General features: G+C 55.4%; 1 protein-coding gene across 3 annotated transcripts in view; it reads left to right on the forward strand.

The window, feature by feature from the left end:
• The window catches only part of ASAP3 (ArfGAP with SH3 domain, ankyrin repeat and PH domain 3), a 43,574-nt gene extending 28,613 nt beyond the window's left edge, over window positions 1-14,961 (forward strand). Inside the window, exons 6-26 of one of the 3 annotated variants that reach the window (XM_037032840.1) lie at window positions 2,250-2,408; window positions 2,640-2,751; window positions 2,989-3,074; window positions 3,514-3,589; window positions 3,771-3,857; window positions 4,033-4,142; window positions 5,256-5,325; window positions 5,658-5,745; window positions 6,841-6,889; window positions 7,006-7,196; window positions 7,287-7,420; window positions 7,649-7,743; window positions 7,974-8,151; window positions 9,322-9,407; window positions 9,576-9,691; window positions 10,506-10,573; window positions 10,659-10,766; window positions 10,898-11,093; window positions 11,892-12,117; window positions 12,700-12,796; window positions 13,721-14,961. In XM_037032840.1, the coding sequence (XP_036888735.1) occupies window positions 2,250-2,408; window positions 2,640-2,751; window positions 2,989-3,074; window positions 3,514-3,589; window positions 3,771-3,857; window positions 4,033-4,142; window positions 5,256-5,325; window positions 5,658-5,745; window positions 6,841-6,889; window positions 7,006-7,196; window positions 7,287-7,420; window positions 7,649-7,743; window positions 7,974-8,151; window positions 9,322-9,407; window positions 9,576-9,691; window positions 10,506-10,573; window positions 10,659-10,766; window positions 10,898-11,093; window positions 11,892-12,117; window positions 12,700-12,796 (2,332 nt within the window). In that variant the 3' untranslated portion in view covers window positions 13,721-14,961. The remainder of the gene's footprint in view (window positions 1-2,249; window positions 2,409-2,639; window positions 2,752-2,988; window positions 3,075-3,513; window positions 3,590-3,770; window positions 3,858-4,032; window positions 4,143-5,255; window positions 5,326-5,657; window positions 5,746-6,840; window positions 6,890-7,005; window positions 7,197-7,286; window positions 7,421-7,648; window positions 7,744-7,973; window positions 8,152-9,321; window positions 9,408-9,575; window positions 9,692-10,505; window positions 10,574-10,658; window positions 10,767-10,897; window positions 11,094-11,891; window positions 12,118-12,699; window positions 12,797-13,720) is intronic. The other 2 variants (XM_037032841.1, XM_037032842.1) reach the window with 2 other exon arrangements.
• The last annotated feature ends 1,875 nt before the right edge of the window (window positions 14,962-16,836 follow it).

Raw genomic sequence — 16,836 nt, forward strand, 5'->3', positions numbered from 1 at the left:
TCCCCAGTGTAGTTGCTGGCACCCCCCCCTCAGGTCCCGGTGACCAGCATTCCAGCGCTTTTCACTCACTGTTTTATTTCACGCCTTCTGCTGCCACTCCATTCGAAGGAAAGAAAAACCTTCCTAACATGTGAAATAAGTACACATGCTGGTGATCCTTTGAGGACAGGAAAGGAGCAGGAGCTGCTGTTTTATGGGTGGGTGGGTGGTGGGGAGTGGAGTAAAAAGCACTCCCAGCTGTTAGTCTGCAGGGTCTCGGGTCCCCTTGGGTGGCCGTGTCAGATGCGGTAGGGTAAGTCTCTAAACCCCCAGAGCCGAGGCCGAGGGGCAGAGCGCTGGCAATGCACGAAGTCGTGGATTGCACTTCCCAGCTTACCTGCACTCTGAGCTAACCGGTCCTGTCCTTTAATCCCCACTAGACCCTGTACTTAAAACACTGAATAAATCAATAAGTGCTCTCTAGTAAAACAATTATCCAAAGCAATCACCAGGAGTCCTTATTATAGTCATCAACATCAGTAGCATCAGCATGCTCCTGCCACTTACTGTGGGTGGACTGTGTGCCGGGAATGGCCGTAAATGTTTCCTGTGTGATCGCGTCATCTAAGAGCTCGGCAGTATTTGTCCCATGTTTGAAATAGAGAAACGGGAACTTAGGAAGATTAAGTAAGGGAAGGAGCTGCCATTCAGACCAGAATCCACATTTCTAGCCACTGTGTTACATTGAGACTTCCCTTCTGCCCATTTACTCTGGAGCAGACGCCTTTCCACGCCGGTATATATAGAGCCACCCCTCCTTTTTGACAGCTGCATAGTATTCCCATATAGGGCCACAGCATAGTTGACTTAACCCCTTTCTATTGCTGGACATTTAACTTATTTTTCACTTTTTACTACTGAAAGAAATAGTAACAATGGATGCTTAGGGGAGTCCCCTGCCCCATCTCGGCCGCTCTGCCCACTCCGTCTCCCGGCCTGCTTGCCAAGCTGCTGGGCTCACCATCGCTGCCACACTGCAGGCCCAGCCATTGCCCCTCTCTCTCCTGCTCACCTTCAGATCCAAAAAAGAAGCTTCTGCCCCAATCCTCAGGCCCATGTCACGGAACTGCCACTTACCCCCGACTCCACCACCCTGCCACAAACTCCCATTTGGAATGAAAAGTAGCCACTTATGAGAAAATTTAAATAAAAATTTAAAGGCCTGCAGAACCCCGCTCTAGAGCGGGGTTCTCACCCAAGGGTGACCTTGCACCCCCTGCCCTCACCCCCAGGGGACATTACTGGTTGTCACCACGGGGGAGATTGGCATCTCGTGGGTAGAGGTCACGGATGCTGCCAAGCAGGCTCCATCCACAGCACAGCCCCCACCACAAAGACGTCTGTGGTCGAAATATCTTTAGGTCCAAGGTGGAGATGCTTCTTTGGGTACAGATTCTGCCTGTAAACAGGATCCCACTGGTCTGACCTCAGTGAGGCCTGGCGCTGTAATGCCAGAGTCCATTCTAGGCCATTGCTTCCTCAGCTTAGAGATGGGAGACTGAGGCATAGAGGGCCTGTAGTAATAATAGCTGTTGTATCTTCCATGTGCTAAGGTTGTTGCACACTTTATCTCATCTGGGTACAGGTAAGGGTCCCCACTTTCCAGATGAGAAGACTGAGGCTCAAAGAGGAGAAAGTAATGCAACTTGTGGTGTGTCCCACATCTGTGCTCAGGGCTGGCCCCCCACTTGGGCATAGAACTCTTAAGTGAGATGTCTCCTTTCTGCAGGATTCGTGGTCACATGCACCTGGCCTCCGAGATGAAAATACTCTCCTGGCTGGGAGTGGGTGGTCTGACGGGTATGGGATTTCCAGGAAACCATGGACACACACTTCCACTCACCTCCAGAGAAAAACAGCCAGCCCTTGCGATCTGCAGGGAGGAAGCCCAGGTTGCTTTCAGTTACTAGGATAGGAAGTGCTTTCTATCTTCACTTACAAAGAAAAGAAAGAACAGAGGTTTTCTAAGCTTTACATGGGAAACTCCACAGCTCAGAAGAATGAAGGTACTTAGTGGTCTTCTAACCCACGTGGTACTAAATCCCTTTCAGTAAAATCAGACAGAAGGGGCCCAGCTCCCCACCTGGCCCTTATCTGAGCCCGTTGCCTCCCTGCATAAAACCCTGAACTCATTCACGTTGCTCTTGGGATAAAGACCAAGAACCTCGACAGGGTCTGAGGTAGCCCTGCGTGGTCTGGCCCTTCTTTAGCTCTCCTGGAACCACCTCCCTCTCCATCTGGGCTCCTGATCCCTCCTGCCTCCGGCCGTCACATGCTCTGGTCCTCCTACCCAGCCCTAGAGTCCTCCGAGACAACCTCTCAGACTTCAGATCCCAGCTCAAACATCAATTCCTGAGCAGCTGGAAAAAGTTGAGTGCCCATTTTACCCCTCACCGCTCTCCTCAAGGCTGCGACTTGACTCATGTCTTTTTCCCCCTTGAGCCTGTGGGTTCCCCGAATCTGCCTTTTTCACTGTGTACCCCACCCTACCACACAGGCGGCACACAGGAGGGCCCCCTCGCTCGTGTGCCCGTGGCAGGGAGGAGGACGTGAAAGGGGCCTGCGAGAGTTGCTCAGACTTCTCTTTCCTTGGGGCCTAGGACCAGGCTGGAGAAGGAAAGGGACCGGGCCAGGGTGACAGGAGGGAACCCTGGGGAGGTGGCCCAGGACACACACAGAGAGCGGCGAGTATTCCAACTGCACATGTGTGAGGTAACGGCTGCTCCCGGGGAGGGGAGGGCGGGATACGTACATCTTCCTGTCTGCCTCTCCTGAACCTCCCTGGGCCCAGTCACAGGCTCAGACCAGGCCCTGGCCAGGTGGCCCTTGGGATGGTGTCAAGCTTCACTTGTGGCCAAGGGGAGTAGCCTGGGAAGGGGACTACAGCCCCTTGTCCCAAGGACTTAGTTTCCGCTCACATGGAACGTCTTACCCTGCCCCCCCACCCAGTATCTGCTCAAAGCCGGGGAGAGCCAGATGAAGCAAGGTCCTGACTTCCTGCAGAGCCTCATCAAGTTCTTCCATGCCCAGCACAAGTAGGTTTCTTCCCACATTCCTGGCCCTACCCCCACGCTCCTCATCCGTTAACCCATCAGGCAACACAGACCACGTCCCATGCCCAGGGTCTGGCAGCCCCTCGAGGACTCCATGTGTCTGTCCCTCGTGGGTAGTGTTTGTTACAGCTCTTCTCCATTGAGCACCCTCCACGTGTCCCTTGATCTCACTCAACCCCCCAGCACCCCTGTGAGCAGGTACTCTTATTATCCCCATTGTACAGATGAGAAAACTGAGGCCCAGGTTTACTAAGCTCACACACATAGTAAGGGGGGTCTGGACCCAGACACTCTAATTCCAGGGTGCCTGTTCCTGACCATCAGACTATGCTGCCGACTTTAGAGCCCTTGCCCCCTGCTTTGTGCTTTATCTCTCATTTTCATTTCTCTCTGGTCCCTTGTTTGGCCTCACACCTCTTAGCTTTTTCCAAGATGGCTGGAAGGCTGCTCAGAGCCTGTCCCCCTTCATCGAGAAGTTGGCAGCCTCGGTACATGCAGTAAGTCGGGCCTCACCCTTTGGCACGCGGTCGAGCCCCCTGTCCTTCCGGGAGAATCTGTGGGTGTGGAAGAGCTGGCCCTGGCCCAGGGAGAGGGGCTCCCGCCCTGCTGCTCTGCCTCTGGGCTCTGCATCTGGCACATCTGCTGGCTGATGATGGGGCCCTGTCCTCCGTCCCGTAGCTGCGTCAAGCCCAAGAGGAGGAGCTACAGAAGCTGACCCAGCTCCGGGACTCCCTCCGAGGGATGCTGCAGCTTGAGAACAGAGAGGTCAGCCCCCGATTCATCCCAAAAGGAATGCTTTCCCTCAAGGCACACCATGCTGTGGGGGGGGCGGGGGAGGGAGAGAAAGGAGACTTTTCAGAGTCCCCTTAAGTCTCCTTGCGGGAGACTGCACGGTGGGCCTCTTCCAACCTGAGGTCACCTTTGCATGTCTGAGGAACAGGAGAATATGAGCCGGAAGAACTCAGGGTGTGGCTACAGCATCCACCAGCACCAAGGCAACAAGCAGTTTGGGACGGAGAAGGTGGGCTTTCTATACAAGAAAAGTGATGGGTAAGTAAGCGCTCTGGAGAGCTTAAGTAACTTGCCCAAAGCCACACAGATGGTAAATGTCAGACTCGGAGTTGCTGACCGAAAGGACTGTTCTTATCATTTGTGTAAACCCTGAGGGTTCCAGGACCCTCCACTGGGCAATGCACAATCATCACAGTCCGGGCACGGGAACTTCTGAAAGTCATTGGTTGTTCTTAACTCGAAGAACAACAGCAGCTAACACTTTCCGAGCATTTACTATGTCCTAGCCAGGGGTGTCCAACCTCCGGGCACCTCTGGTCCACACTGGAAGAAAAGTTATCTTGAGCCACACATTAAATACATCACGATACATAATCACACACACAAAAAGAACCTCATGATGTTGTAAGTAAATTTACAATTTTGTGTTGGGCCGCATTCCTAGCCACCCGGAGCTGCATGTGGCCCAGGGGCCGCAGGTTGGACACCCCTGCAACAGTCTCCACGCCCTCATGCTTAACCTCCATAGTACACTGAGCATGCCTGGAAATGAAAGTGTCGCCTGTGCCTTGCTCCCTGGTGTAAAAAAAATCAGTCTGTGAAATGCGAGGCCTCTATGGGATGTGTTCATGTTTCTGCTTTCTAATCAGTTTTCATCAGAGAAGAATAACTTTAGGCCGATTAATATTTGCAGTGGTGTTACACAGCTTTGGAGCATGGATTTTCCCCTTGTGTCTCTGGGGTCCCAGTATTCATCTCGCTTTGTCTTTAACCGTAATCCGTCCATTGCGGTCAAGCGCCCGTGCCTCTGCTCAGATGAGGGGCGCTCTAAGGTGGGGGCCGTGTCTCCTCCATCAGACTAGAGGCTCTCAGAGAGTCAAGGTCACATGTCGCCTTCAGAATGAGGATTCTCAAAGAGCAAGGCTGTCTCCCCCCATCAGACTGGGAGCTACTTCTGGGCAGAGCTGTGTCTTCTCCTCCAGAAGGGGGCCCCGAAAGGGAGGGATCTAGGAGTCAGAAGAGGGGTCTAGGGGGACAAAAGAGGTGGAGAGGTGTGGCTGGGGCTGGAGATCTAGTCCAGGACTCTTTTCTGACACAGAGGAATTAGGTATAAGCCTCGGGTCGCTGTCTCTCTGTCCCTCTGGGCCCTAGAATTCGAAGAGTCTGGCAGAAAAGGAAGTGTGGAGTCAAGTATGGCTGCCTGACCATCTCACACAGCATGGTAAGGCCCGGGGTGGGGTGGGGTGGGTGTCACAGCACCCCAGGTCCTTTCTTCTTCTGGTGTTCTGAGCAAATAAGTGTCAAGCCCTCTCCTCTAAGACCAACCCCCAAACCTGGATCCAGATTGCTGGAGACCCCCATGGAGGGAAAGATGGGATCCAAAGCTCCCAGTCTCGTCTCGGCCCACATTCTACAATCCTGGGGTGCTGGGAGAGGGGAGACATGAAATGGGATCTGGATTATGCCCATTTAACAGATTGAGAAACAGAGGACTCAGGAGTTTGGGAGGCTCAGTAGGTAACAAGTATGCCCTCTACCCCTGACCTCCCACAGATAAACCGGCCCCCCGTGAAGCTGACCCTGCTGACTTGCCAAGTGAGGCCACACCCTGAGGAGAAAAAGTGCTTTGACCTGGTGACTCGTGAGTAGTCCCTGGCCCCTCCCCACAGCAGCCCAAGGCTTCCCTGAGAGACCTGTCCACAGCCAGGTGGCAGCGATTAGGGCCCTGTGACCAATCCCACACCTGTTTGTCGAACAGTTGCTATGGACACTCTGTAAAGCACAGTTGGATGGGTTTGGGTAATTTGGTTTTTGGAATTATTATTACTTTAACATGTTTACTGTTCATTCTTCAGAGCCTTCAGTGCCAGCCCTTCCCGGGTCAGGTGTAGGTTGAGAACGGCCTAGGTCTCACCCTGAGGGGAGCCCTCTCTGGCAGGGGTGTGACTGGAGGCCCGGGAGCGGGGGTGTGCAGAAGAGAAATGCAGATAGACACAGCACTGTCAGAGATGAAAGGGGGGAAGGCCTGTGCCTGCCCTGCTCTGCGGAGTCAGGTTAGGCTGCCTAGAGGAGGGAGCATGTGATGTGAGCCTTGAAGGACCCAGGAGGCAGAGTTTGGGGAGGGAGTTGCCGGAGACAGGACTGGCGTGAGAACAGGCGTAAAAACAGGAGCGTAGGTCTGGCCACTTTGGCCAGAGTGTAGGCTTCACCTAGGAGTAGTTGGGGACGAAGCCTAGGAATGCCTTAAAGGTGTGGGTCTTAATTCCTTGGTGTGGGGAGCCAAGGTGGGTCTTATAGCAGGGGAGAGGTGTGGTTACAGCAGAACCTTCGGCTGCAACAATCTGGCAGCTGGTGGTACAGCCTGGGCGAGGGGACAAGATGAGGAGCAAAGAGCCCAGATAGGGGGCCGTGGGGCCAGGTCGGGTGGTGGCAGTGGAGTGGGTTCAGAGGAGGCACTGCCTCTAGGCTGGTAGGGTCCTGTGCCCTAGAAGACCTCCCCTGACTCTGGGATCCCCGCTGCACAGTCTTGCTGGGATCTACTTTATAGATGTTTGTGGGTCACTGCAGAGACACTGCCCCCCCTGCTGGCCACTGCCATTACTGGCCCGTTTTTAGCTGAGCCTTGGCCCACAGGGTCTAGGGCTGCACCCGGAGCCAGTGGTTGGGTGCGTCTCCCTGGGCTCAGGGGAGGCCGGCAGGACTTCTGTGGCCCAGACGACTCCTCCTCTCCCCACAGACAACAGGACATACCACTTCCAGGCAGAGGACGAACATGAGTGTGAGGCGTGAGTGCTTCCCCACCACCAGCCTGGGGGTGCAGCAGGGGTGGGAGCCAGGGAGCCTGACGGGCAGGATCCCAGGGCCCGTGCCGTCCCCACACCAACGGACACACTCTCCGCAGGTGGGTGTCAGTGCTGCAGAACAGCAAGGACGAGGCTCTGAGCACTGCCTTCCTCGGGGAGCCCAGCGGCAGCCCGGGGCCCTGGGGGGGCGCTGGGCTGGATGGGGAGCTTCAGGACCTCACCAAGCTGCTCATTGCGGAGGTGAAGAACAGGCCCGGGAACGGCCAGTGCTGCGACTGCGGAGCTGCAGGTCCGGGCATGGGGCCTCGGAGGAGGGCAGTGGAGGGGGAGGGGAGGGGAGGGTCCCACACCTCCAGGAACGAGCTGCCCTCCCTTGCAGATCCCACGTGGCTCAGCACCAACCTGGGAGTGCTCACCTGCATCCAGTGCTCTGGCGTCCACCGCGAGCTGGGTGTGCGATTCTCACGCATTCAGTCCCTCACCTTGGACCTGCTGTGCCCCTCCGAATTGTTGGTGAGGGTGGGGTGGGGACAGATGGGTTTCAGGGCGTGGCTTGATCAGGAGGCCAGCTTGGGCAGACTGGCTCAGCCAGAGCTTGCGGGGTCCAGTGGGGTGTGGCTGAGGTGAGGCAGGATCCCGACCTACCAGAAAAGGGGACAGTTGGGGAGTGGGTATCTCTGGGGGCTCGTCCTCCAGGGGGCGCTGTTTTAACCACTTCGTCTTACTTTCCTGTGACTCCAGCTGGCCTTGAATATTGGAAACACGCGCTTCAATGAGGTCATGGAGGCCCAGCTGCCCTCACATGGCGGCCCTAAACCCTCAGCTGACAGTGACATGTAAGGGGATTCTCAGATGGAGGGCGTCCTGGCTGGGGATTCTGTCCCTCCAGCTCCCGAGGTCCCAGAAGCATCTTGGACCAGAAGTCTGGGGAGAGGGGAGCCTCAGATCTGTAAGGGTCCAGGACAAATTCCGGGGCAAGGAGATCCCTTGTCTGCTATGGAATGGTTCCGGGGTCTGGTGGGCAGAAACTGCTTTTGTTCTGAGAGCCTGTGGTTGTCTTTGGCAGGGGTGCCCGGAGGGACTATATCGTGGCCAAGTATGTGGAACACAGGTTTGCTCGGCGGTCCACACCCGAGCCTCAGAGACTCCAGATGGCCATCTGTAACCGGGACCTCCTGTCTGTCCTGGAGGCCTTCGCTAATGGGCAGGACTTCGGACAGCTGCTGCTGGGGCCTGAGGGGCAGGTGAGAACCCCTCCGAGGACCACTTACCCACCCATACTCACATACTCCCCAGTCCCAGGACCCACACTCACATACTCCCCAGTCCCAGGACCAGCTATGACTCCCCACTGCCCACCTCGTACATCCGCCGGAGCCCCACTATCAGAGGGGTCTATGGGAACAGCACAGGTTCGGTCAAGCAGACTTGAGCCAGAGTCCAGGCTCTGTCCACTCCTAGCTGTGCGAGCCACAGCAGGTCACCTCTCTGAGTCTTTTCTTTTCTTTTTTTTTTTTAAAGATTTTTATTTATTTCTCTGTAGAGGGGAAGGGAAGGAGAGAGGGAGAGAAATATCAATGTATGGTTGCCTCTCATGCATCCCCTGCTGGGAACTGGCCTGCAACCCAGGCATGTGCCCTGACTGGGAATCAAACCGTGATCCTTTGGTTTGCAGGCCCGCACTCTATCCACTGAGCCACGCCAGCCGGGGCTCTCTGAGTCTTTTCTTGTTTGTCAAACAGGGTTATGATATTCTCACAGCGCTGACGTGAGAATTAAGTCACTTATGTGCCGGGCCTGGTGCACAATGGGTGTGCAATAAATTGTTAGTATCATTTTTTTCTTGAACACCCTTAGAAGGGGATAAAGGTGGGTTAGATTGGAGCAGGAGGCCAGTGTATGGCTTTTCCAGGAACAAACATGTTAAGTGGGGGCGGCAATCAGAGACACTAGAAAGATAAAATCGACAGGATTGGCTAACCGATTGGACACCCAAAATGGGGTGGCATGTCCGTGAGCTGATATCTTTGTGGGGCTGTCAGTGGGCTGAGCTCCTGCAGCATGAAGGTGAGGTCAGAACTCGGAACAGCCTATGTGAGTGATAGCTGAAAGCATGAGGTGAGCTGAGGCCCTGGGTGGTAGAGAGAGGAGCAGAGAGAGGAGCCCAGGGCCCAGAACCAAGTTTGGGAAACATGTTCGACTTGGGGCAAGAGGAGCCAGAGCCCCTGAAGGAAGAGGTGAAGGGAGGGTCTTCCACCCTCCTTTCAAACGTGAGGTCTGTCCATTCAGTCTCATCTCACAGGGGTTCTGGCAGCTTCTTACTGGTATCAGAAGGCAGCAAGTGTTCAAGCAGGTGGTATTGGGTTGGGGGTGAGTGAACTGGAGGAAACTCAGGGCTGTGGACGTATATTCAGGCCCCCGGAGAGCTGGCCCTGCACTTGGCCGTGAGAGTCGCCACCCAGGCCTCCCTGCCCCTGGTGGACTTCATCATTCAGAATGGGTGAGAACTTCCCTGCCTCTCTGTCCATGTCCGCACACTGGCCTTGTCCTCCCCTTGCCTTGCTCTTCTCCCACTCCTCCTCCCTCCTCTCCTCTTCCTCTTCTTACCCTGACACTAACCCCTCCCCTCTCTATTCCCCTTCCTTCCTCCCTGACCGCACCTCCCCAGCGGTCACCTGGACGCCACAGCTGCCGATGGGAACAGCGCTCTGCACTACGCCGCTCTCTACGACCAGCCCGACTGCCTCAAGCTGCTGCTGAAAGGAAGAGCTTCCGTGGGCACAGGTGGGGCCCGAAGGCCTCCTCCATCAGACCCCCACCCCGGCTGCCCCTTGGGTGGGACCCCCTGCCTTTTCCCCACACATAGCGCTGGTCACAAGCACGCGCTTTGTGGTCAGACTCGGGTCCTAATCCTGGCTTGCCTCTGCCCACCTGTGTGACTGTGGGGTTTGCCCATTTAGCTCTTGATCCTCAGCCTCCTCATCTGCAAAATGGGAATAATACCACTGATCTACTAGGCCTGCTAAGAGGGTAAAAGAAAATATTGTTTCTGAAAGTACCTAACCAAATAACCATGAGCTGAACCTGAACCACAGTGAATATAATAGCCACTCTCTACTGTTTAACGTGTGCCTGGTAGTGTGCCCAGTGCTCTGCACCTATTCACTCATTCATTTTTCACAGCAACCTGGTCAGGCAGTTACAAGTATCATACTCATTTTTTAAAAAGATTTTATTTATTAATTTATTTTCAGAGAGAGGGGAAGGGAGGAAGAAAGAGAGGGCAATATCAATGTGTGGTTGCATTTTGTGTGCCTCTCACTGGGGACCTGGCCAGCAACCCAGTCATGTGCCGTGACTGGGAATCAAACCTGCAACCCTTTGGTTCACAAGCCAGTGCTCCATCCACTGAGCCACAGCAGCCAGGGCCATCATATTCCTTTTATAGATGAGAAAATTAAGGCCTAGGCTCACACAGCTAGGAAGTAGCACAGCCAGGATTCAAACCCAGACAGTTTGATTCCAGAGGCCCATCTTAACCTCTAAGCTCTAATGTGGCTTTGACCCTGACTGGGACTCCTGCCGTTACCCCTCACAGTGAACGATGATGGAGAGACAGCTCTGGACATAGCCAGGAGGAAGCTGCACAAGGAATGCGCGGAGCTGGTGAGGTCTAGGGAAGGAGGGGAACCCTGACCTTCTCTCCTCTGGGCCCTGACCCTCTGAACTGTCTAGGCTTTGTGTTTGGCAGTTGGAACAGGCCCAGGCTGGGACCCTCATCTTCCCTCTGCACGTGGACTACCCCTGGGGAATTTCTACAGAGCCTGCCTCGGACAGTGAGGAGGAGGAAGAAGAGAAGGTGGGTCCCAGCCCCTGCCTCTCAGGCTTCCGGACAGCAGAGGGAAAGAAGCGGATTGGGCCAGCCGTGGGGCGGGGCGGGGCTGAGCCGGGGACCAGGCTGTCCTCCCTCCCACACTTCTGCCCCGGCAGGGCTGCGCTCTGAAGGCCCAGGCCCTGGTCCACTGCGCCAGCGGGAGGGTGGACATCAGCAACAAGACCTACGAGGCCATCACCAGCCTGGGATCAGCTGCCCCTCAGAGCCAGAGTGAGGATTGCCCCCCACCCTTACCGGTCAAAAACCCTTCTCGGGCCATGGTCCAAGGCCGCGCCGGACATACCAGTGGAGGTATGGTTGGCTTCCCAGAAAAATGCTCATTTTGCCGTTCATTGAGGGCCTACTGTGTGCTTGGGCACTGAGCTCAGAGTACATTTGTTAGTCCATATCACCCTCACGGGTAGGGGTTATCATCTCCCCCTTACAAGTGCAGGGACAGAGATGTTGAGTGACCCACCTCCCCTCTGTGGGATTCAAACCCGGCTCTGTTTTGTTCCAAACTTGTCAGTGCTTCACTTAAATAAAGAGAGAAGCATTCACTGAGCACCCACCACGTCTGAGGCCTTTGGGGGCTACTGAGACGCAGTCCAGTGGGGGAGACAAAAACCGGAATTCGGTATAAGGAACATGAGTCCCGAGGCAGCAAGAACTTTGCGTGTTTTGTTACCCACCACTTCTCCAGCTCCCAGCATGATGCCCGGCTGCCTGGCTGTTCTCAAGAACTGTTTGTTGAATGAGTGAATGAACGGGCTTGTTCTGGGATTTCAGGAGAGGGAGAGAGCATGTCCTCTTGGGACTGCAGGGTGGTTTGGGAGGGCTTCCTGCTGGTGGGACAGCCTCCTCCGAGCTGAGCCTAAGGGATGAACGGGAGAGCCCAGGCTGAGGAGAATGTGTGAGCAGAAGCCAAGCAGCATATCGCTGTGGCCCTGGCTGTCGTGAATGAATGTCGTGGGTGGGTGAGACTGCCGCCTGATGGGGAAGAGCTGAAGGAGAGATAGCTGGGGGGTGGGGAGACCCTAGAAGCCAAAGGACACTTTGAAATTGAGCAGAATAAGAGAGAAAGACAGGCGTTATCATTTCTGATTCCAGATCATCCTGAAGTCCCCAGCCTGAGCTCAGAGCCTCTGGGGGCCCCTGAGAGCCAGGGCAGTCCGACATCCTCCTCCTCTAGCCTCACGGGCCCCGTGGAACTTGGGGGTGGCAACCAAACCCCACCCAGCTCTGAAGAGGGCCTCTCGGAAGCCCCAAGCACCTCCCGACCCAGCCTGACCCCTGGAACCACCCCTGCAGAGATGTGCGCCCCTGTCAGGTTCAGGTTGGTGAAAGCCCCACTGTACGACCTGGGCAAGTGCCCGCACCTCTCTGAGCGTCCATTTATTTCCCCAACTCAAACTGTGTCTGCCCGAAGACGGGTGTCATCCAGCCCTGAGGCTCGTGACTAGCACAGAAATACTAGACCTTGGGCGGAGGGTGATTGGACTTCTTTCCCCTTTGCACACTTGCTCCCAAGTCTGGCCTGGAGTGTTAAGAATCTGGGACCCAGAAAGCTGCCGCTGGAGTAGAGAAGACTGCGTCCCATCTGTGCGGCTTGTCCTAGAGGCTGTCAGTGGGGTCTTCGCTCTGTCTCCACCTTCAGCCCAGGATCCAGTCCTCTCTTCCTTACAAACCCTTTCAGTTTGGAGTACGGGGAGTAGACAAGTGGAAATTTCCAACTCTCTAGAGGTCATTTCCAGGCCTCTGGGCCCTGTGATAGACCCAGGTTGGAGGGACCTGTGGACTCTACCCACCCGTGCTAAGCCCCCCGGTCTCGTTCTGTACCCGAGCCCTTCCTCTCTGCTCTGGGGGAGGGGGAGCCCTGTGGGCATCGGGGTCACATTGGCCTTTCCCTGCTTTCCAGCTCCGAGAGCACTCGCTCCTATCGGCGGGGGGGCGCCAGAACCTGGAAGACTGCCCCTCAGCCAGGCAGCCCCTACCCAGAAGGAGCATGCCAGTAGGTAGGAGCTCAGGACTGTGGTTTGAGGGGAGATGGCAGAGTACCTGGGGGGCAGAGTGGGTCAAGAGAGGGTGGATTAGGGCAGGAGACCTCTTCCCAGGATAGGGGTACACACTGGCCAAGGTGGCCACAGTTGGGCCATCCCCTGTCCTGGTCCTCTGCTTTCCCCGCCCCAGCCGGGGCTGGGTGAAGCAGGGGAGAGCCCGGCCTTGAGGGGCTGCAGAGGTGGCGAGGCCCAAGCTCTGACACCCCCCAGGAGAGGATGGGCAAAGCTCTGTCAGCCAGCTGGTTGCTCAGAGAGAAGGAATCACTCCCCTGCAGTCGAGGCAGGATTAGGGTGGCTGTGGACCAGCCCCCCGTCTGCCTGAACTCTCCCCTAGTGCAGGAGTCTCCTGCAGCTTGCTGAGCCCGCCCGCTCCCAGGCAGAGAGGATGCACGTCTGTTTAGTTGAACCTGCCAATGGCGAAGGACGGAGCCAGTAGCATTGGGAAGGAAGCCTCGCCTGTTCCTTGTTCCCCTGGGAATTCCTCAGGGGTGGCGTGGGTGGTCTTGTGTTAGGAGTGAGGGAAGGGAAGGGCAGGAGCTGGGTCTCCCTGGGGACTGTCATCCTCAGTCTGTCAAAGTCAGGCACCAAACACAAATCAGTGTCCCCAACCAGGTATCTATTACCCAGCATTTAGCTGATGCCTCTTGTGGAAGCATGTATGATAACAAGAGCTCTAGCTTTAGGGTGAGGAGACTTGGACACGTGGCTTTACTTCTTTGAGCCTCAGTTTCATTGTCTGTAAAATGATGATGCTTTTCTCTACCCCCATATTATGATATAATTTCATCACCATAGGACAGTTGTGAAACTGAGTGAGATAAACAGCTAGTGTATAATACGTGTGTACAAAAATGCCAATTTTCATCCTTTTCTCCCCAGGTTGGCTTCACTGAAGGAGAAGACTGAGGAACCAGAGTTCTCCTAGCAAGTTCTGTGCAGCTTTTGCAAGACTAGCTCCTCGCTGGCCCTTGCGTGCGTGAACCACCATCTTGCTGGACCCCCACGATCAGAGCTAGGACTTGAGCCCGCAAGCGGGGGAGCTGAGGTGTTCGTTTCTTTGGGTCTTGCTCTCTCTGTGGCTGGCCTTCCTCCCCGCCACGCGCCCCTGCCCCTGCCAGGGACACTACGTTCGGGCTGATGGCGGTTCTTTCCTCTCTATCTCATTAACCGCGCCCCCCTCCCGACTGGTACAGGGGGCCCTTTGGCTGGATCTGAGTGCCCCTGAGCTAGCTTCCATTGCAGACCCTCAGCCCCCATAGGACCAAGGCTCTGCTTCCTCCTTCAGTCTGGGGACTTCCCAAGAATAGGGCCAGCCTGTCTTCATCTTCCTCCAGACCAGCCATTCTGCCAGACAAGGGCCATCTCCTCCTCCATTCATTAGTGTTTTTTTCTTCAGTTCTGGCTCTATGTCCAGACCTGTACCAGGCACTGCAGATGCCACATGGATAAGGCAAGGGCCCTGCGGATGCGGTCCCTCCCGGGAAGCTGGTCTCAGGGGCTGAGCTAGGGAATGGGCAAGGCAGGTGGTTTGGGGATCGGGGCAGGCGGACATGCCACTGCAGCCCGTGTCCATTCTGGTTGGTCCGTGTCCGTGCCGCCGTTACTGCCTGTCAACTAAACATTCTGACTGTCACTCCTTTCGAGGGACGGCACAGCCTTCCTGGGACCCCTACTGTATTCCCAGCCAAGAAGCAGAGCAGGACTCACCCCCGTTGCCCAGTTTCCTTGGTTATCAGGACGCATCCTGGGTGATGGCTTCTCACTGCTCTCCTCTTTCTCTTGGTTGGCTCAGGAGCCTTCCAGTCTCGGGGAAGGAAAGGGTCAGGAACGGTGGAAGGACACTGATAGGAATGGGAGGGCGGAGACTTAACAGCTCTGCTTCCCAGTGCCGGAAGTTCCACCAGGCCTTCAGCCGCATGTTAGAAAACAGACCCACGGAGCCCTCATCAGGGTCTGACTCCCCTGCTTTACAGTGGCCGATGGGCCAGGCTGTCAGGGGGAGGCCAGAGGGCGGCGAAGGTCAGTGCTGCAGCCAGGCCCAGACTGCTCTGTGCTCCCCGGGGACAGAGCTGCCTTCTGAGCCCCAGTGTCTGCACTTGTTCTTTCACTCATCTCTAATTAAAAAAAAAAAAAAACGTCTTTTCTTTTCCCTTTTTTTTAAAGTAACTCCCAGTGTTTTATTTATGTGATCTGAAGTGCAATTGGGAAGCCGAGAGAACCTTAGGGCTCGGAAATCTTCCTCTGGACCCTGTAAGGTACACAGCCTGGGGCGATTGTGCCCCAAGGGACATATGGTCACTGCTCCCAATGGGATGGTGCTACTGACCTCTAGTGGCTAGAGGGGTGCTGCGAAACAGGTGACAATACACAGGTCAGCCCCGCACAACAATGGGTTTTCTGGTCCCAAATGCTAAGGGTGGCTGTGGAGAAACCCTGGAGGGGGTGGGGGGAGAGCATTGACCCAGGAGTGAGGAGAACTGCAGTTTAGTGCCGCTCAGGTCTTGTCTCAATTTGATTTTCCCTGATGCAGGTATTTGGGGTCAAGCTGTTTATTTGCAAAGTGATCCCAGGAAGCATAACCAGGGAGTAAGGAAGTGAAACAGAAGATTAAGAAGCAGTGAAGGGTGTGTTAATGAGGCACTACCACCCCCCCACCCCTGTGCCAATCAGGGCTTACTTTATGGGTGACCTTTGAGGGAGCATATAGATTAGAGCATGCCTTCAGGTTGTCTCATTGAGTGAAGAAATCAGTATCTTTACCACCAACTCCAGTCTGTTTATTTTAAAGATTTTATTTATTTTTAGAGGAGGGGGAAGGAAGGGAGAAAGAGGGAGAGAAACATTGATGTGAGAAGGAAACCGACTGGTTGCCTCTCGCTCATCCCCTGACCCCCCACAACCGGGGACTGAACCCACAGTCCAGGCCTGTGCCCCGACCAGGAATTGAACCATCGACCCTTCACTTTGCAGGATGGCGCCCAGCCACCAACTGAACCACACTGGTTAGGGCAGGTCTCTTGTTGGTTGGGAAGGTCCTTACTGGGGGGGGGGGGGTCGATTCCCAAGCTCTTCCAGCGTGTCTAGAAGCCCTCGCTCAGAGAGGTGGGAAGATGTCAGGAGCGTGTCCAGGCACTGCCTGCATGTGGCCTCCAGGGAGGTCCAGTAGGCAGAGGGAATGTGCATGGGCGCCAGCTGTTTCTGAAACACTTGAACAATGCAAGCCCGGGCCTGTCTCCCCACCAGCGCCAGGAAGAGGTCCGACTCATTTTCCTGGGGTCCTGTGAGCCCTGGCGGTGCAGGCATCTTGGCTTCTTTCATTGTCGCCCAACTCAGTGGGAACTAGATGGAAATGGGAGGAAAACCAAATATGTGCATTTATTATCAAATGACCTGGAATTGAAATAGTTCTGTCCGTAGCTGTTCACTAGCTGGGCAGCCCCCAGGGCGCGCCACTGCATATGTCATCTCTGGTGTCACCTGTGATGTCATGAGGATGGCAGCCATCAGGGTCACAGCCCACAGACTGGGCAGTCCCAGGATCTCTCTGATGCTTCCAGAGGGTTCTCTAGGTAGCAATGGGTGACATGACCGTTGGGCGATGTTGACAACCTTATTGAAAGTGGTATTTCCACTGTGTTTAATGGCGTTTTGTTTTGTTGGTTTTTTTGCTTCTTTCTGTCCCGTGCGGGTCCTGTGAGGGCGCTGAGATCAGGGCAGGGGCAGAAGGCCCACCGTTCGGGCCTCTATTCCGAATGGCCAATTTCACTGGGATCCTCAGACCCTTCCAGTCACCAGCGGCTTTGACAATGAAATCACCAACATTTTTTGGAGACAGGCCCAGGGAGCCAATCTAGGAGGCCGGGGCGGACGGGGTACTGACATCCTCACAGGTGCATGGTGGAGGCAATTGGCGTGGGATGAACCTGGATTCTGATGACCCAAGAAATTGCACCTCGGCCTCCTCTGAGCCAAAGGCTGAAAGCAGTTTTTTGAAA

This window comes from Sturnira hondurensis, unplaced genomic scaffold (genome assembly GCF_014824575.4).
Source record: "Sturnira hondurensis isolate 20B ecotype Veracruz unplaced genomic scaffold, ASM1482457v3 Scaffold0021555, whole genome shotgun sequence".
Lineage (NCBI taxonomy): Eukaryota > Metazoa > Chordata > Mammalia > Chiroptera > Phyllostomidae > Sturnira > Sturnira hondurensis.